This window comes from Vanacampus margaritifer, chromosome 17 (assembly GCF_051991255.1).
Source record: "Vanacampus margaritifer isolate UIUO_Vmar chromosome 17, RoL_Vmar_1.0, whole genome shotgun sequence".
Taxonomy (NCBI): Eukaryota; Metazoa; Chordata; class Actinopteri; order Syngnathiformes; family Syngnathidae; genus Vanacampus; species Vanacampus margaritifer.
Genome location: NC_135448.1, coordinates 20438258 through 20457885, shown reverse-complemented (window position 1 = coordinate 20457885; position 19628 = coordinate 20438258). Strand labels below are relative to the sequence as shown.

Genomic DNA, 19628 nt, shown 5'->3' with positions numbered 1-19628 from the left:
TCAAGTATTTCACAGAAGTTGCGTAAAAGTAACATTCAAGAAGATCGTAAAACACAATACACAACAAAAACAGTCCTTTGCCATCAAACAAATTAATCTAATATTTAGTTGGAGTTTTCATTTAATTGCTTGTAGGTCATCACATGCTCAAATGCAGCTAACGGCTAACAGAACATTTGCATTGTTCGCTTACTGTACAACAAACAAAGTCACCAGACGTCACGATGCCAGTCGTCAAATTCAACTCAATGTTTGAGTTTTTTTGTAGGAACTAAACTACAAACATTTACACAGTATAGCACGGCCGCTTTGAAAGCTGCTTGAACATTTATTCGATAACCTGCTTCAACCAAAAGGAGTTAGGGGAAAAAACATGACAACTTAACGAGTCTACTAGCGTGCAAAAGTGTGGTACAAGTGAGGCGACCCGACTGAGAAGCCCAAGATACGGAAGAAACGCGCAAACGGCTTCCCGCAGTCAATCACGAGCGTCTCGTCAGCTGACAACTTTCAGGTAGTGTTCCGTGACGCCGTGGGATTGTCCTACACGGCCAATGAGCAGTCAGGAGTGCCGGGCTCAAGACGTGACATCACTTCCTGGAGGCGGGGCTTGGAATCTGCTCCTGTTCACGTGGCCGTGAGGTCGTCATCACGTGATGACGTGACCAGGCAGTCCATGCTGCTGTGTAAATACACGCACACACACACACACACACACGGCGCTGGGTGATGACATCATCACTAAAGGCCCAGGGACTTGCGTACAATCTTCTGAGCCAGTTTGTAAAAGTGATCTCTGTCCTCCCGCCACATTTTGGAGGCATCCACGTTGGCACCGCTTTCATCGTTTGGCTCTGAAACAGAGAGGGGAGGGCGGAGAGGTGATCGGTTTCCATGGCGACGCATTTTTGCTGACGTCAATGGACTTGACGTCGGAGACAAGTCAACATTTCACGGCTCATTTACACTTTGTAACGGCCTACTTTTTCTGATGTTGTATTTGCATTGATTGATGTTGACCATTAGCACCATCTGGTGCTGAAACGCGTAGCCAACATCCATGGAGGAATTCATTTGTCAACGTGTGGGAGCAATTCCGTTTTTTTACCCGCAGTACGAACATATAGAGACGAGTGCAACGTGTTGAACGAGACGGTACATTTGGAAAGTCAAAAGCCGGCAGTTTGACAAAAAAAAATACAAAATACAATAAAAGGAGGCGACAGCGTGTACAGTGAGGAGCGGCTACCTGCTAGCATGCTAACCACGGACAGCAGGATCTTCTCCACGCTCTGGACGGGACTCCACCTCTCGGCGCTGCTCTCGTAGCCCATGGGGTCGTCGCCGGGCGCGTGCAGGATGGAGATGCACACGCGCCCGTCGGGGTAGACTGAAAACACACACACACATTGGCCATCACGCACGTCACAAGCCACTCGGCCACGCATGCCTCAATCCAGATTGCTTTTGCCGCCGCCCGCCGTCCTTTCAAATTGCCGGCACATTGACTCATTTTGCTAAATGTTTGGTTTGCTGCGCTGCTTGTTTGAAAGAAACGCATGATGACGACGATTATGATGGCGATGACGCTTTTGCCATCACAAGCTGTTATGCTTGTTTGACACTTTGAGGTGTGCCAAAAGTCAAAGGTCACGTTGGTGTCAAGCCGTCTTTTGGGGAATAAGCTGACGTTTTGAGCGAAAGCAAGTCGAGCAGACACAAACTTGGTTTGTTTGATGGTGAAAGAAGAAGGTGGATTCCGGGTTTTGGCACAACAAAATACTGGGCAGATCTTGAACGATCAGACAAAAAGCAATCAAAACCGACTGCTTTTGATATCATCAGCAGCGAACGGCGCTCGACAAGGCCTCGCTCACATTCATAAAAGCTTCGTATCGTTTCTACGGGCGGGAAAATGTCTCAAAGGTTCCAATTTGGACTTATCTGAGTTTTCGGGTGCAGAACATTCCCAGGATGAGCAAGTGGAGTGAAAGCATGAAGAGCTTTTGAAAAGGATGGAATGATTGTTCCAAAGGGCCGATGCCGACCTTTGCCACAATAATGGGGCCGTCCCGAGTTGTGAGCGAGCAGAGGACGGGCGGGTGGACGGACGGTCGTACGTACTGTTGGGGTGAAACATGTCGCAGGTGAACCTCATCTTGGGGGGGCTGAGCGGGTAATCGGAAGGGAAGGTGAGCACGGCGGGAAAGACGCCGCCTTCGAAACACGTGTCCTGCGGACCCCTGAAAGGCACAGAAACGCCACAAACAATCGGCACGGCTCGTATCTGGAAAAACTCGTCGGTCGGTTGGCTCGTGCGTCAACTGTACGTCTAAAGGTAAATCATCCAGATGAAATGTCGATTGTGAGGAAATGGTGCTCGGAGCCAACGGGACGCAACTCACATGATTAGCGCCTCCCACTCGAAAAAGTTCTCTTCATTGGCGGGACCTGCAAAATAGGCAAACCTTGCATCCATCACTTTGCCGATCCCAAACGTTTTTTCGGCACTCAACGAGATGGACGACGTACCTGCTATGATTCCTTCCGGCGGGTTGAGCGTCAGCTCTGCAAGAAAACACGTGCACACGTTATATCTGCGCCTCACTCGGAAAAAATATACTCGACTACTTAAGTTATCTCACTTACATGATTTGCAAATGTAAAAAATTTTGCCGAGGTAAAATTACTTCCTTGGGTTTGTTAAGAAAGATCTAGAAGCGCACTCAATTTCAATATTTGATGCTAAAAGCAAGAAAGCCATCAAAAGCTGGAAATTGAGTTTGAATGTCTTCTGTTGCTTCATTTCATTTCTCTTCGTCGCACCGTCAGCTTTTTATTTGGTTCTGGTGAATTATGCAAATATTTGTTAACGAGCTATGTTTAGCTTTTTGTTTGATGAATGGAGATTTTCCACCTAGCCTTACTTTGCCGTGAACGGCGCAAGTACAAATTGTGCGCCAGTGAATGTGGACCAGCTGGCGCCATCGTGAATAGAACGACCGTTCACGGCAAAATAGCGCTTGCACGGCAAAATACCCACTGCCACAACTTATCGCACTTAATTAGGATACAAATGTGATCAATACGATCACGTTAAAACGTGCAATCTATATTTTCTTTCTTTCTTTCTTTTCGGCAGTTTACTTTTCCGTGAGCGCTCGGCTGGCAAGCTAACAAGCTAACATGCTATCCGCCGGCCCACCTGGAAAACAACAACAGCGTAAGTCGGAACGGAAGCCACGTTAGCATTTAGCTCCAAATAACAACAGCAGCAACAGCAAGGCTTATTTGTTGCTCGACGTTTGTCTCGAGCGAAGCGAAAACACTCAAACTGACGCACGTGAAACATACACATACCAAATAAAAAAACACAAAAAAAAACGCAACAAAACCCCAGCGTGTCCGCGCTCAACTTTGTTTTTTGGCTGCGCGGAAGCTTCTGGAAGCGACAGAGGGTGCGCGCGTGCGCGCGTGCGCAATCGGAGGCGCGCCGGTCATCGACGACGACAAAATGTCGTTGTGGCGGTCAAGAGGCTGTGGAGGATGTGAGGGCGGTTGTCCTCACGTTTGTATTCGGCCATGAGTCTCTTCAACGCGGTGCCCGCCATCGTCGTCGTCGTCGTCGTCGTCTTAGTCGACGACACTACGCCAACCAAGCTGCGATGACGTCACAGGCCAGGCCAGGCCGCCCACCTCGACGCGCATGCGCACATCCAGGCCGACCTGGCCGTGATCGTCTCTTTTTTTTGAATTTTTCATTTTGAAACTTTATTGAAGGCTGAAAATCGCCGACCCCCAATGAGGCTAACAAATGAATTTACAGTATGCTAACCTAAAAACAACAAAAATGCAACAAATTCTCGTCAGAAGGAAGAAAAAAAGAAACAAGGTGTAATGAAATCAGTACCCCAAAAATGAAACAAGTATAAGCGAAGTGCGCTGCATTCTGGGCAGGCCGGCTGGTAGCCCGCTACCAACTTTTTATTGAAAATTAAAGGAGTCGAACGGGGGAAGCGCTGTTTTGGAGCAGTTGGAAAGTTGTTTTATATTGAATCTATTTTAAACATGCTTATTTAATTGACCTGGAGTTGGATCGAGGACACAACACCGGGATGCGATCACGAGACCGGTCGGGTCTTTCTTCACTGACTTCCGGGTTTCACACATCAATGCCGTTTCCGGCCGCGTTCCAACACTTTCACCCCCAACCGCGCGCTCCCGCCGACGGGTGCGAGGACGCGAGTCTGTAGTGTCTGTTATCGGTCGCTTTGATTGGCCCGAAGCAACTTTGACAAGCTGCCACCCAAGAAACATTTCATCTTGAAAGGGATTTCGGCTTCGCTGGCACACGATCACGACAGCATCCTTCTTTCAAGATGCTTTTGGCCAATCACACGTCTGACGTCCAGGCCCCGCCCCTCCGGCAGGATGATGGAAAGAAGCGTCCGAGTTTTGCCGCTCTTCACGTCGACACGTTGAGCTGACAGGTAAGCCGTGACGCCGGTCACATACGTGCCACGTGGCGTGACACGTGGCGTGACACGTGGCGTGACCTGGCAGAGGTCACGTGACACACGGAAGGACGTGCGACGCGTGGCTGTCGTGCCGCGCGTGTGTGAGGTGACGGCGTTGCGCGTTTGACGAGCTGCCCGGCTAATTTTAGCGGCGTTTTATTTTTGTCTCAGTGGCTGCGTGTGCCTTTGATGGGCGTCGCGCTCACGTCCACTTTTTTGTGTTGCAGTCCCGTCCCGTCCGTCCTCGCCGCCAATCCACCGACATGACGGAGCAGGCCTACGGCAGCGGCGCGCCCCCCTCGGACCCCCGGTCTTCGTCCTTCCTCAGCCTGGAGCAGCGCGCCGCTTTGGTCTTGGTGGCGGGGCTCCTGTTTTTGCTGCTGGTGCTGACGGTGCGCTGCTTCCGGATCCTTCTGGACCCGTACCGCAGCATGCCGGCCTCCAACTGGACCGACCGCACCGACAAGGAAGCCTTGGACTACCGCATCGTCTCCTGACAGGCGGCGTGAGAGGAGGCGGCACCAGAAACGGGGCGGGCTGCCGCTCACCTCTGACTCTTTCTCTTCTGTTTTCTTTGTGACACACACTCGAGGCCGACAATGAGGCGCTCTACAGCGGCCACACCACTGCTAAAGTCCCTGCACGCACGCACGCTGGCTCTCATCGCAGACTTTCTCCTTGCTCGTCTTCCTTCTCTCCATGACGTGTGCACGGCACTCACGGCCAACAATGAGGCACTCTGAAGGGGTTACAGCAGCCCGAAGCCCGCGGTCCAAGTTGGACTTGAAGGGGGTAAAAAGTCCAACTTGACAGCACGTTAACATGCTCTGATCTACGTAACCCTCCACTCCTCGCTACGCTGCCTTTCACACACTCACGGCTGACAACAAGGCACTCTAAAGCAGACCAAAGCTTCGGTTTGCATTGAAATAAATGTTGTGCAATATTGACCCTTTTGCCTTCTCTCCATGTTTTGCGTGCACTCATGGCTGACGACGCGGCGCTCTAACGCAACTATGTGCATTTTGGGGAGACAAGCGCTGATGGGAAATGCTGAAGTTGTCATCTTACGGGGGGAGGAGCAACTCATGCCGGATGCTATTTTAGCCACACCCCCCCCAAATGAAAATCAGTTTGATGTCAAATCTGCACTAAAACGGGAAAGAACTTTTTTTACTTGCGAAAGTCGCTTCGGGTTTGACGACATCAAAGATTGACAGACGCTTTCAAGATGATTGGTCGCCTCGAAGGTGGCAAAAGGTCAAGATTGAAGTCCCCTCTGGCTTTTGGGGACGGTGACCTTTGTCTAGTTTTTGCAGGTTGTTGATGAAAGGACAAGTTGAGAGTTTGACGCTGTTGGAAAGTGGCAGCTGCCGCTCTTGAGCAAGGCACGCAAAACGACCCTGGGGCCAACGTCTCATTTTGGTTTGCATCCGTTTGCGCAATCAATGCAGGCTCCTGATTGGTTGGCGTGACTCCGCCTCCCTCCCCCGCATGACATTTTGCCCTGATTGTCAATGTCAAGATTTGAATTTGTCAACTTTGCATCGCACCTGGATGCTCTTGCGTGTTTGTACTCGAGTAGATTTCCTCGTGGCCGCACATGCGAAGGTCTTTTTTGTCCGACGTGAAATCGGACTCAACTTTGAGGTCAATTAGGATTTGCAGAATGATTTTGATTGGCTGCAGACTTTTTCTTCCATTGGCTGAGCTGGAAAGAATTGCGCAACAGCAATCAATCAATTGAATTCAAATTGAAATCAGGTCGACACGGGTGCGATTCCTTTTCTCCAAACGTTTGCCAACCGCTCAACTGCAAGATGACGTCACGTCACGTCTTCCTACAGATTGAGGACAATTCCACGCATCGGCAACATTTCCAATCCAGGGAAAAGGGGCGGCAGGACGATGAGGCGCTCGCTCGCAAAGTTGAAGGTCCGCCAGACGAGCGTCGCGTGGACCCGGGGGGGTCGTTGACTGTCTCAGTGATTCATTGAAATCAGCAAATAAAGACCCAGCGACCCCCGCCCCCCCCTTTGAACACACACGTAAAGTTCATCAGATCTGAAAAATGACCAAATAAACGTTAATGACGAAAAGTCATTTAATGCGGCAAAAAGATTGCTACCAAATAGTCATCAATGTTCACAAATGCGGCGACGTCTTATTAAATGCCACAAAATATTCATGCGAGTAAACAAATGTCAGGTATCGTGACAACGGATTGCATCACTGGTAGCGTGCTGGTCTCCCAAGCCGCAGATTGCGGGTTCCATCCCATGCCATTGTGACCGTGCCCAAGTATCCTTGAGCAAGACGCCGAACCCGAGTTGCTCCTCCAACGAAAAGCGCTTGGAGGGCCTCGGAAGGTGGAAAAGCGCCAATAGAAATCCAGCGTCGTCATGTTGGCAAAGGTCAACGAAGGTCGATTGAAATCGTTTGCAAAAGTGTGAATGTGACGTGAGCGAAGGTTGCGAAATGTTTGCACGCGAGAGGCCCGACCGGGTCGATGGCGGCCGGCGACCTTCAGGTGACCTTGCGTCAACAAAGCGTACGTGGCCGGCCACAAATGCTAAAGTCCAGGAGGCGGCGGAATAAAAGCGGCGGCGGCGGCGGCGGTTCTTCTGCGGTCTGGCCTCATCAACTCTCATCATGAAAGTCGTGTGCCTCCACTTCCTGTTTGCGCTGGCGTGCTCCGGCGTCATCGCCATGCCGACGCCCGACGAATGCGCGGCGTTGCTGGCCCCGCTGCCGCTGGACGACCGCCAACAGGTGAGCCCCGCCCGGAAAGCGCTAGCTTAGCACGTTAGCATTGTCCAGACCGTCGCAATTGTGACAGGAAAGCGCTTCGAAATGATTGAAGGCGATCGATCGATCGATCGGTCAATCGATCGATCCAATTCGCATTCTCCAGGAAAAACAACCAAATGTGGTCAATGGCATCCAATTTCAGTCTGGACGCTCGGCCGAGCCGTTTGTCGCTCGCAACGGCCAACAATTGCCGGCAACACGTAAAACGCTTTGACGGGCCTTTTTGAAGAATCTTTCATTCTGCTTTGACAAACTTCTTCCAGCTCGACTATCTGACAAACGCTTTAGCATTCTTTTGCAACTTTCTTGCGACGCTGATGACAAAACGTTTTCTTTTTTCTTTTGTGACATGTTTGCGACTTTCTCACCACGCTGACATTCAAGTCAACTTTTGTTCCCGGCACCCAAAATGGTTCCATCTCCTCGAAATTGTTGCTTTGACACAATTTGAGTCCAGTTTGGCTTCAGCAATGCGAGCCACAGAATCACGAGAGGCGGCTGCACTTTGACCCCTTAAGTGACAAGATGAAAATGCGAGCGCTCGGGTTGTCCGTGGCGTTGTTGACGTGATGTTGCGGCCCGTGCAGCTGTCGGGCCGACGGGCGTTCATGTCGGGCTACGCGGACCACGAGGCCTTCAAAGCCATCCTGCGCATCACCGACAGCACCCGCGTCAACATCAGCGCCGCCGCCCACAACGACAAGGACCTGCACTTGTACGAGGAGATGACGATGTGAGAGCACACGCACACGCACACGCACACGCACACGCACACGCACACGCACACGCACACGCACTCTTTCACGTTTTCTTTCCGAGCCTTTTGCCACTTTCAAGCAATTTTTCTCTGGTAAGTCCTCGAACCTTTTGCGCAACACTTTTGGACGGCTTTCGCAAGCTTTTCCCCGTTTTGCCGCAGTTTGGTGACAATTCTTCCATTGTCACCGGCTGATGTTTTGCCGATTCCTTTTTGCCGATTCCTTTTTGCCGATTCCTTTTTGCCGATTCCTTTTTGCCGATTCCTTTTTGCTGACCTTCTTTTTGCCGCCCGCCCGCCATGTTTTCCAGGAACGGCACCTGCTACGGCACCAAGCTCAACATCTCCATCGACGGCACGGTGGCGTCGGCCAAAAGTCAGGCATCTTTGCGGTTCGCCGGCGACGCCGTGTGCCGCCGCTTTGCGTGACGTGTTGGCTCTCGATGTTCCCGCAGTGCACAACATCTCGTCCGTCTACCACCTGCTGCCGACGTGCGCCGGCTGCCAAGTGATGAGCCTCAACAGCACGGCCAGCGACCTCAAGAACTTCCTGGAGGCTTTCGGCATCCACATGGACGAGCTCAGCAACGAGCAGATGAGCGTCCGCGCCCTCTACCTGTTTGGTGAGGCCCCGCCCATTCCGGCCTCAAGCCAGTCTCGGGGCCAAATTTGGCAATTTCCTTCAGTCCAAAGCGAACCATCAAAGTTGCCGTTGGCGCCATCTGCTGGACAAGCGATTGCCTTTGCTTTGTTCCCAGTCGCGCGCGGACAACGTGAACGTCGGACCGTGTGAATTTCAGTCATGACACTTTTAGCGAGACTGAAAGGCCCAAAATGTTTCTGCGGCGACTTTGATTTTCTCGTGGCGTGCAAATGTGTGCGTCGTGCGGGCTTTTCCTTCTGCTTGTTTAGGCTAGCGCTAGCACGCTAGCCGGCAGGACGGCAGAAGCGGAGGTGCCGGACGGCGGCTTGCTGGTGCTGACTGATGACGTCACATGACGGTGTACATGCTTGATGCGTGGCGCCGCCGCCATCTTGTCTCCGCATTGAAAAAGCCATTTTGTGGCCTGCATTTGTCCTTCCGCAGCTGAAGAGAAGGAGATGAAGGACTCGGACCTGGAACACTTTAAGAAGCAGGCCAGCTGCTTGGGCTTCTCCGGCGAACCCGACTTCACCTTTGACCCCAAAAAAGGTTTGCGGCCGCCCCGCCGCGTCCGTTCCGACGTGGATCACGCGACTCACGTGTTGTTGCTTTGTCCTCCCGCAGGCTTCTGTGACGGCCGCAACGTCGTCATGATCAACTGACGCGCTTAATAAACAGATCAAAGAGCAAAACGTGTCTTTGTCTTTTTCTCACTGTTAGCATAGCGCCGTTAGCGCTCGGACAAGCCTTTCTTTCAAATGTGAACGCTCACAGCAGCGGCTCAGCGAGCCGTGCGTTGCGCAACCGCGGCCACAGCGCCTCCTGCTGGCCGGCTCGACGCAAACTTCGCTCGCAATCAATTGCGCAGGAATCGAGACGTCGATTTCCACTTTGTTGGCCTCGCCGGACAACATTTGACTTGATCAACGTTTGGCAATTTGCCAAGACTTCAAATCAACAAACTTTTGAGCAATGCTGCGTCCCTCACGCATGCATTTGAGCATCCATTTTGCCAACCGCTCATTCGAACGTTAGCAATCAGCTATCTTAGCAAGATTATAGGCAACAGAAAGTCTGCAATTTGGTGACGCAACGTTGACAGACTTGCCAAGAACATCAATGAAGTCGGAACGCTCTCCAGCTTCCACTTATTTCCACAACTGGGATTTTTCTCTGATCGAGTCGTTGGAAATGAGACTTTCGTGTCACTTGGACTTTTTCACGTTAGGCCAAACTGGATTTTGGAGCAGCAACGCTGAATTTTGAGTGCACGTGACATGACGTCGTCGCCATCTTGAGGATTTCCGCTCAACTCGTGAAGTCAACGAAACGATCAATCAATGACATTTTCACACTTGCGTGTTAACGGATCCTTTTAAAATGGCCGCCAAACAGCATCTTGCTTACACGTCGCAACCCTTTTGAGACGTTTCCTTTCGATCTTTCGAACCCTTCCCCAAACTCTGGTTTGGGCAACGCTTTGCCTTGTTTTTCAGTTGCTTTCAATTGAAATCGACAACATTTGACAAGACGATCAATGCAAGCAGACTTTTGGACCTGATGGACAAACAAAACGGGTTCGACAGCACTGAGCACACTCCCACGTGCGGGGGTGGGGTCGCGGGGGGGGGGGTCGTCTGTTTTAAAAGCCCTCCAATGCAAGGCCATGTAGCGCCACTTAACTTCCTTCAGAGTTGAGGACAAACGCAAAGATGAAGATGATGATGATGATGAAGATGATGATGATGATGATGATGATGATGATGATGACGATGGCGTCTCTGGCGAGAGGGCACACCTGTGACCAGCATTACAAGCCCCTCCCCACCAAGCACCTGGATCAGGTAAGCGCTCGTCGGCCGTTGAATGTCTGGCCTCATTTGCCGACTGAGGGCGGGGCCGGGGGTGTGGCCTAAGCAGGTTTTCGGGGAATGGCGTCTGGTATGGGGCGCCGCCGAATCGCTCCAGATTTCCGAGGTTGCCAGTTCTGCCGTCAGTTTGCACCCCAGACACGACGACATTCACTTCTTTGAGAAGAACAAGTACCGGTGAGACGTGTGCGTGTGTGAGCGTGCGCGCATGCGCGTGTGTGTGCGTGACGTTCGTTTGTGTGTTCCAGTGACAATTCGTGCGTCACGTACTCGTTGAACGTGACTGCGCCCGTTGACAAAAGCAGCGAGGACCCCCTCGTCTTGCAGGCCCTCGTGGACAGTAAGACGAGCACACACACACACACGCGAATGCATCTCGTCATCCGGCCATCTCATTTGCATGTGTGTGCGTGTCAGAGGTGGCGAGCAACGGTTCGCTGCTGCCGCTCAACATTTCCTTCACGTTGCATTTCTACGAGAGGTCGCCGGACGCCATGTTGATGTTCGTGGAAGCCGGCGAGATGGGTCGCTTCTTGCTCAGCTACAGTAAGCGCGCGCGCGCACACACAAATGCCAGAGTGCCACACGCACACACTCAATTGACTGCGTGTGTTTGTGTGTCAGCGAGGGCGGCGCACGCGGCGGACGCGGACCGACTGAAAGCAGAACACGAGAAGCTTGAGAAAATGGTGGCGTGTTTGTCCTTCGTGTCCGGGCGACATTTCATCGATGACGGCAGCGCAGGTCAGAGGTCACCAAAATCAAGCATGTCGCGCCCGCACGTGTGACATCATCGGGCTGTTTGCACGCCATCTTTTGCACTTTTGACGACGTCACAAGTTGTGCTGAAAACGTCCTTTGGAATCAATTCTCAAAGTCATCAAATAGAAAGATAGACTTGAATAATCGAGATGGGAAATCGAACCATCCAGCTGACAAACAATACGGCCATTAAAAAAAAGAAGAAGGCCAAATTGCGTGCTAATAAGAGCGCTCCTTCGCCGTCCTCGGCCCCGTGTCACGTTGTCTTCCGGCCCAGGGAAGGAAGGACCTGCGGCGTCTTTGGGACCTGCAGCCCGTCACTGCCCCACCGCCATCTTGTGCTCTCGTCCTGTTGGTGCGCTCCCGTCTGCCACCGATGCCACGCAGTCCGGGTCCACACCAGTAATGGGCGGGGCCACTTTCACTTCACACTGCTCACCACAGACGGCAACGGGTGACGGACGCCGCCTCCTCAAGTCCAGTAGCAGCTCCTCGGTTTTGGAGGTGTTGAGCTGCAGATATCGTTCAAACGACGGCTTTATTGCGTTGGAATCCATTTTGCGGACGTTTTCCTCAACAAAGGCATCAAGAGGATCCGTTTGGAAAATCTTTTGGTGTCATGAGACTCGTTTCGTTTGCTCAACCGCAACAAAACATGACAATTGCAAACAGCGTTTGTTGAAATGTTGACAATTTGGCAAATGTTGCATCAAAAGTCAAAGATGATTTCAATGAAAAAAGTTGACATTGGCTCACATTCGGAAATGTTCGCGTGTGAGATGACGACCGAAAGTCACATGACCAGAGGAAGACGTGACGTCTTCATCTCATGGATGATCTTACCTGAACTTGCAGGTGGACTCGCGTTCTTGACCTCATTTTCTTCTTGGTGTCGCCGTCTAAAAGGTGCCACGTAACAACAACTAAAGTCTTCCTTCAGGAAAATACAGCACAAGCGGATGAAAAACCTTTGAGGACAAAAGTTGCGAAGCTGAAATCAACATTGGAGAAGAAGCAGCTCGGAAAGTGGAGAAGAAGAAGAAGAAGTAGCAGTAGTGTACACTCGTGCGGCGCAGCGCGCCCCCTTCAGTGCGAAGGCCGCAAGCACATTGAAAAAAAGGCGGCCAAATCCTAAAAAATCAATAAATACAAAATACATCCTTCATCTACATCTGCACAAAACAAAAAGTCAACAATTAGTGGCTGACTATGAAAATCAAATGTTTGAAAAGGTGCCAGACAGGACGTGAAGCGAGCGAGCAGAATGACGTCGACTTCCCAAGTGCCTCCCGTCTTGTAGTGCAGTACCTTGACCAGCAGATGGCGCCGTTGCTATTTGGGAGGATGAAAGGCGCAGCCGGCTGCTTGCTGCCAAACTTTCTATCTCAGCCTGCAGTTCAACAGCAAAGATGCAAAGCCTGCAATTTGAAGCGTCAAATCATTCACGTGATAACAAAAAAAAAAGAAGCTTCAACCTAAAAGGTCAATTCTTCTCACCTTCGTCCAAGGCAGACCTTGACGATAATGCGGTGACGTGCGTGAAGCTTGTTTCATCCTGTTGATTTTCAAGAAGAAAAGGAAAGTTCTGAAGTTCCTCAAGCAAAATGCGCGCGCGCGTGCAATAACATGCAAACAAAACCGAATGAAAAACAAAAAAAGAGTCTTTTTTGATGAGGCTCGACGATGAGAAGCGGAAGCGCGAAAAGAAAACAGGCACGCAAAGAGCCCATTGCAGGTGCAAATCGCCAATCAAACGCATCCATGATCCATTCGATCGTCTGATGATTGATTGTCCTCGCAGAATTTTGCCAGCTGGAGTCGACGACGACGGCCGAGCAGCAAGTCGATCGCTGACGAGCGGCCTGACCTGACCTGACCCGACCCGACCTGGTCTGACCACAGCCGGAACGGAACGGAACGGCTGCGGAGAAACAACAAATAAAAGTGTTGTCATCTCACCGTTGCTCTCAGTGGGAATCCGATACGCGCGCACGCGCGCGCGCCAGTTTGGCTGAAAACACGCCAGTAAGATGACTTGAAGCCATCAAATGTCAAAGTAGCAGTTTGGCGCACGACACAAACCGACACGAGACGCTCATGTGCAGCTCGGCTTACCTTTTGCAAGCTGCTCCGCCGTAAATGCGACGTCACAAAGCCAACCGCGCCACCGTGAAGGTGCCCCCTGTTGCTCATTTCTTGTATTACGTCAGCAAAGACAAATTGACTTGCAAAGTCCCGTTTTTATTGGTCAAAACATAAATAAGGAACAAGTGTGAAATATTTTCTACCGGACGACGAAGACGAAACGCCGGCGCCTCGTCCTCGTCGCGCACCCCCGCATAAAGATGCTTGAAAAACAAACAAATACAAAAACAAAACAGGAAGTGGCAACGTCAAGCGTGGCTAGCGTGACGAGCCGTAGACGTGTCACGTGTTTCGAACAGTTTGTGGACACTTCACAGTTTTTCAGATACAAAAAAAATGTTTGAAACATTCCATGTATGTACATGTCAAGTTTGTCATGTACATAAATAAGTCAAAGTAACACATCACATTTGGAATCAGGCACACGTGTGCTAAGTTGCAACTTCCACGTGTGCCACATGCACAACGTTTACGAGTAACGTGTAGGAAACACGTTTCAAACATGCACATGCCGTCTTCTCCAGACATGTGACCACGACAAACGCTTGCAAGGTACATCATTGAAACATACCTCACGTATGTCAATCGTCACATCACATGTTGGAAGCGTGCCAGGAGCGTCCAGTGGCAAAGCCAGCATGTCATGTGACATGGCACCCACGCCCCCTGCTGGCCGGGCCAGGAGGCGTCCTTCCTTCCTTCCTTCCTTCCTTCCTTCCGTCCTTCCTTTTAGTTGTCGTGACATGAGTTGGCGACCAATCAGTTCTTCATCTAAATGCTTGGCTCATGTGCTTCCGTCAGGACAGCAGATTGGTCGCCAGTCCACATCAGGGAGCAGATGCGGCGCACTGGCGACCATTCCGTTGCCCATTGCAACTGGAGGACAAACCGCCAGATGGCGGCGTTCATCTCCCCCTGTGAGGACAGGTCGCCGCCTTGCGCAGGCGACGTAGGATCCGTTTGGAGAAGCCGCAGAAAACATTCAAGCGGCGAGACATCTCGGCCGAATAGCGCACGGCCTCGAAGGCCGTCCGGACGTGCGGAAACGACGGCGATGGCGACGGCGGCGGGACGGGCGTCTCCATCTGAAAAGCGCAAAGACGGATGTGAAAATGGCGTCCCAACATCCGCTTGTGGCGAGCGCTCGCTCACCTGGACGAGCGCCGTCCTGAGCAGGTTGGCCAGCCGCAGCAGGTGAACGGCGGCGCCCCCCGCCGCCTCGGAGGGCAAGTCCACCTTCTCCGCGGCCGCCTTCAGCCAGTCGGCGTGCGCGTGGAAGGCCAGCGCGTTGGCGTGCAACCTGCGCAGCGACTCGTCGGCCTGCCAAGACAAACGCCGGTCCACACGTCATCGCGCAGAAAATTTCAAATTGGACCATCACTTGCCATTCTTTTACGACATTCCAACAGCGACTGCATGACGGCTCCCTCTAGTGGTTGGCCAAACAATGGCACAAATAAATCCATCACGTATTCGCATGAAGGTCGAAGCCGCCGACAGCCTCTTTCCTTCTTTTTTTTCTCGGACGCTTTCGAATCGAATTGGGACGTCGCTCATGCAAAAAAAAAAGAGAAAAAATCAAAGTGTTGATCTTGTTGACCTTCCACGTGCGCAATTGAGCGGCGCTCGTCGCCAGGACGGGAAGACTTTCAAGTGGCGCCTCCAGCAAGTCGTCGTCGTCCGCCGCCGCCTCGTCGTCGTCATCCTGAAACGCAAACATGGCGACGGCCACGTGACCGGGAGCGAGCGGGCAGAAAAACCACGATGATGAAGAGCGGCGGGACGCACGCGTTGCAGCCGTTGCGCCGTCTTCCTGATGACGTCCATTTGATTGACAGCCGACTTGAGTGCGTTGCAAAGGGCGGCCTTGTGGAGGGCGGGGCCACAGCGCGACGGCCGCAGCAGCTCCACCAATAGCAGCAGGCGCAGCAGACGGGAGGCGGAGTCACGGAGCACTGCCCGGGAGAGAAGGCCATCATCGTCATCATCGTCATGATGGTGACGATGATGATGATGATGATGAAGATGCATCGCTTGCACACGTCAACTGCCGTCACAATCGCAACAAAACGACGACAACATTGACAAGAACAACAACATGGAGGACATTGGCACGCAGGCGACGCCCACAACAGGCGGTGAAAAGTGCCGAACAAGCAGTGTGCGCTACACGCAACCTCATTCATGTCTTCAGCAGGTCACGCACGCACGCACGCACGCACGCACGCACGCACGCACGCACGCACGCACGCACGCAGCCCGCATGTGCTTGCTGAGTCAGCCGCAGCACACCAACTTTGGACTTTCCCCATTTTGGGGGGAGCGACGGGCCTTTAGGGAGTCGCAAGTGGCACCCGGAGGGAGGGAGGCAGGAAGTGGCCCCTGGCAGGAAGTGGCCCCTGGCAGGAAGTGGCCCCTGGCAGGAAGTGGCCCCTGGCAGGAAGTGGCCCCTGGCCGACCCTCACCACCTTCAAACACCTTCTCAGTGTGCGTCTTTTGCCAACAAGGAAGACATCGTTTGCGTTGCTAGCTTTAGCCTGACTTTAGCACGATGCTAGCTACAGTTAGCCGCACTTGAGCGTCGTTCACTCCCAATTTGGCTTCTTTGAGCTCCACTCGACTTTTCTTGACCTTTGAACTTGTGTGAGCTCCACAACAGCTTGACTTGACTTGAGCTTCTTTCAGGTCGGCTTTTGAGCCCCTTCGAGTTTGTCGTTTGCAGCCATGAAGCGAATGCGCTCGTCTTCTGACAATATGACCTCCGCCAGGGGCGTGACCTCAGGACGACCTTGAATGACATCACAATGCTTCTTTGTCTAGACGTAGGAAATTTGTGAGCTCCTAATGAATTCATGAGGAAACTCGCAGTGCATTAATGCAGATGATGACATCACTGTCTGCACGCACACGCCCACACGCGCACAAAAAAAATACATACAAAAGTCTCTGCACGCACACACGCACGCACACGCACGCACGCACACGCACGCACGCACACACACAGGCATTGTCGCGAGCGTGACTGTCGGTGCGGCGCAGCGCCAGGAAGAAAAGGTGACTGGCCAAAAGCGTGAATCATTTGCGACGTCCCGACACGACACACCCGCACTTTTTTTTTCAACTTCTTTTTTTGGTGTCGTCTCGGAGAACTTTTTTCTTTTTTTTGTAGCATCACAGACACGCGGGTTCGTCGCAACAGCCTGATGACCGTCGTCCAATAGAATGCTGCTGGATGAGTCACATGATCATTTGAGGACGCCAACAGTGCTAGCTAACCAAGGTTTTAGCACGTTTGTAAACAAAAGGTTGCCGAAGCATCAAAAACAAAAGGGCCGCCATTTTGTGACGCCGGCTGTCATCATGTGACCGCGGCGTTTCCCAGACTGAGCGCGAGGAAGAAATTCTTTTCTTTTGTGTGTGCAACAATCTGCAGTATGGCACCACACCACATGGTGGCGCCTCTTTTCGTTTGTTCTGCTGATGCAGCACTTTTTCGTTTCGCCGCGTAGATAATTGTACGCTTATTTGCGAAGCGTGCTGGCGTCAAGGAAGTTCTTTTTTGTGGTTTTTGTTAAAGCAAGTTCCACGCGGACAATTTTGCTCTCAATTTTTGGGTCAATCCGTCAGCCAGCGAGCGTCCACACATCCGTCCCATCACGCGTTGCGTCTTTGCTTGATTTAGCTCCTTTTTGTACAACTTTGACCTCTCAACTCCGCGTTAGCTTGACTTGAGCTTCTTTTAGCTCCACGTCGACGTTTCAACTCCACTTTGGACTTCTTCTCGTTCTTTTCTCACGTGACCCGTTTTCATTCGCGCGCCAAGCGCGGTGGGCTTTAGCCACGCCCTCAACGCGTGTCCATGGCGATTACAATTTCCGTGAGAGCGGCATCGTCACGTCTCGTCACACACGTTGAAGATTTCAAGCACGCGTCCGTCTCTCACGCTCGCTCGCACGCACGCACGCACGCACGCACGCACGCACGCACGTCCCTTGAAAGTGGGAAGAAAAGAGCAAACTTACGTCTCATGTTGTCGTGGGTCCCTTTCGTGTGTAATAAATAAATCCAGCATGTGTGCGTGCGCGTGTGTGTGCGTGTACAGTTGATGTGTACAGTACGCGAGTGTTTGTGGACATGTGAAAGTTCCCCTTTATAGCGTGCGAGTATGACACATCACCTGAGTCATCAGACGGCCACACAGCCATTCAAGCATCAACGCCCACGGTGACCCCCCCCCCCCGCACACGCACACGCACACGCACACGCACTCGCAGCCGTCTGTCTGACTGAAACAAAAAAGTCCTTTTGGAAGTGAATAAAGTCCATCAGAAAATGGAGTCGCGGCCCCGCCCCAGGAGATGATGTCATCACACGCTGGCTGTGACGTCATCACTAATAATTGGCAAGGCAAAGTTTGTTATAGAATGGACTGGTGAGAAAGGAAAGGTTGCTGTGTCATTTGATTGGACGCCGTCCATCCTGGCCGGGAGGTTTTCATTTTGCCGCACGACCTTTCCTTTTCCACAATGTGTGCCCTGAGATGAGCTAGACCGGATCCCAGCTGACTGGCGACCTGTCGCCAACCAAGGCCAGGCCTCAGAATGACACTGGTGTGACTGGTCGCCAGCCAATGCCTGGGCATTTATAAACAAACAAGAAACTGGTCTCTGGCGGTGGCCAATGACATCATCGGGGGATGATGTCATGCTTTTCAGGAGAAGGACGGGCTTTCCTTTCCCGCTTGTGGTGGAGCTCCGCCCACTGCGTAGAAAGGCAAGGTCTGACTTTGAGATATTTTGCGAGTGCGCGTGAACAAAAAAAAAGTTTTGCTCGGCCGTTCCAGGCAACGCGAGAGTCAAAATGGCAGCCAAACGTTTTGGCCGGCCGCCGCTTTTGTCTTTTGCCAAACACCTCAACTCACTTCAACGCAGTTCCTCGACAGCAAAGACGGTGCAAGACGACACCAAAGCGCAACTTTCATCACAATCAAGCAACTTCCATTCATTGGAAAAGTTCCTTGACTACAAGACGGTGTCAAAGCACTACTTTGGTCTGAGAAGCTACACCTTCAAGTGCTGCTTTTGTCAAAGTTTGGCACTAAAACGCTGCATCAAAGTACTACTTTTAGCCAAAGGAAACACCTGACATGACGTCAACGCCGCTTCTCAACTTTTGACTGCGAGATGAAACAGGATGGCGGCAAAGCACTACTTTGACGGATTTGCCCTGCAAATATTGAAAGATTTGAAAAGGGACTTGCAATCCAAGTGGCAAGAAAAGCACACGCCGATTGACGGCTGTACTCGAGTACTTTCCACACTCCGGCTACGTCTCCATTGAAGAAAAAGGAGGAGTACTCGAGTACTTTTGCCATCTGTGCGCGTTTACGTGTCGTTTGTGGCTGCGCTTTTGAAGTTGATGTGACGCGTGCAAGCGAAGACGCGTCCCCACAACAACGCAAGCAACGCCAAGAAGACCATCAACGGATTCCACTCGCAAGGCAAGACTGCCACCAAAACACATCCATCCATCCATCCATCAAAACGTTTGCGCACATCAGACCACACATTTTGACTTCATAGCATGAATGAATGAATTGGCTCAATAGCGCCACCTGCAAGTATTCAATCAAGCAGCCCCATTTTTTCTGCAAGCTTCCAAAAACTGGGAGGCAAAACCCAGCAAAAGGTTTTTCCGGAGCCAGACCCCGAAAAACACAACGACATGTCCGATATTTTCCCTCAACATTCACATTTTCGTTCTCAACTTGGTTCTTTAATATTTAAAGTTGTCCACATCATGTCTTTTACATGCTAAACAACACGCCAACAATGCCGTCGGTACGAAGAAATGAGCAAAAATCCGCTCAATTAGCACACAAACTAAAGAGAATTCCCATCAAACAATTAAGAAGGCAAATAAGAAAACATTTCCCCGACTGGCCACCTTCATTCAAAAGGAATAAATGTTGGTGAATCTTCACAACAGAAAAGCGCAAGTTCCTTCCTTGTGCGTCAATCAACTGTGCCCCTTAACAACGACGTGTGATGGGAACATAAAAAAATCAATAAAGTTTTAACCCCCAAATTAGGGAAAATGATAACTTATTGAACATGTCTACG

General features: G+C 51.5%; 5 protein-coding genes across 10 annotated transcripts in view; 3 read left to right on the top strand and 2 right to left on the bottom strand.

Moving 5' to 3' along the window:
* Positions 1-98: 98 nt before the first annotated feature.
* Positions 99-12461, bottom strand: ube2g2 (ubiquitin-conjugating enzyme E2G 2 (UBC7 homolog, yeast)). 5 transcript variants are annotated; one of them, XM_077547762.1, is made up of 6 exons: positions 12205-12461; positions 2533-2568; positions 2406-2451; positions 2125-2243; positions 1250-1390; positions 99-854 (listed from the first exon to the last, which is right to left on the bottom strand). In XM_077547762.1, coding segments are annotated over exons 3-6 (375 nt in total). In that variant the 5' UTR covers positions 2408-2451; positions 2533-2568; positions 12205-12461; the 3' UTR covers positions 99-741. The 5 variants fall into 5 exon arrangements, with proteins under 5 accessions (XP_077403888.1, XP_077403886.1, XP_077403885.1 ...); XM_077547760.1 differs by lacking the exon at positions 12205-12461 and adding an exon at positions 3569-3726; XM_077547759.1 differs by lacking the exon at positions 12205-12461 and adding an exon at positions 3417-3516.
* On the top strand, positions 3459-5467 carry LOC144036857 (cortexin-1-like). Its single transcript, XM_077547764.1, has 2 exons — positions 3459-4490; positions 4745-5467. Exon 2 carries the CDS (start codon positions 4781-4783, stop codon positions 5012-5014), a length of 234 nt encoding a protein of 77 aa, XP_077403890.1. The 5' UTR covers positions 3459-4490; positions 4745-4780; the 3' UTR covers positions 5015-5467.
* LOC144036855 (uncharacterized) lies at positions 7120-9420 on the top strand. Its single transcript, XM_077547758.1, has 6 exons — positions 7120-7289; positions 7916-8061; positions 8397-8461; positions 8541-8708; positions 9173-9277; positions 9353-9420. The coding sequence occupies exons 1-6, from the start codon at positions 7170-7172 to the stop codon at positions 9388-9390; spliced, it is 642 nt and encodes a 213-aa protein (XP_077403884.1). The 5' UTR covers positions 7120-7169; the 3' UTR covers positions 9391-9420.
* LOC144036854 (saxitoxin and tetrodotoxin-binding protein 1-like) lies at positions 10393-13319 on the top strand. 2 transcript variants are annotated; one of them, XM_077547756.1, is made up of 6 exons: positions 10393-10572; positions 10646-10776; positions 10848-10939; positions 11017-11145; positions 11224-11343; positions 13163-13319. In XM_077547756.1, the coding sequence occupies exons 1-6, from the start codon at positions 10441-10443 to the stop codon at positions 13213-13215; spliced, it is 657 nt and encodes a 218-aa protein (XP_077403882.1). In that variant the 5' UTR covers positions 10393-10440; the 3' UTR covers positions 13216-13319. The 2 variants fall into 2 exon arrangements, with proteins under 2 accessions (XP_077403882.1, XP_077403883.1); XM_077547757.1 differs by having other exon boundaries at positions 10397-10572; positions 10649-10776.
* A 164-nt stretch (positions 13320-13483) lies between these two features.
* The window catches only part of LOC144036858 (uncharacterized), an 18487-nt gene continuing 12342 nt past the window's right edge, over positions 13484-19628 (bottom strand). The window contains exons 2-5 of the mRNA XM_077547766.1: positions 15295-15461; positions 15107-15211; positions 14659-14826; positions 13484-14591 (exon numbers count right to left, since the gene is read on the bottom strand). Of these exons, the coding sequence (XP_077403892.1) occupies positions 14412-14591; positions 14659-14826; positions 15107-15211; positions 15295-15333 (492 nt within the window). The 5' untranslated portion in view covers positions 15334-15461 and the 3' untranslated portion in view covers positions 13484-14411. The remainder of the gene's footprint in view (positions 14592-14658; positions 14827-15106; positions 15212-15294; positions 15462-19628) is intronic.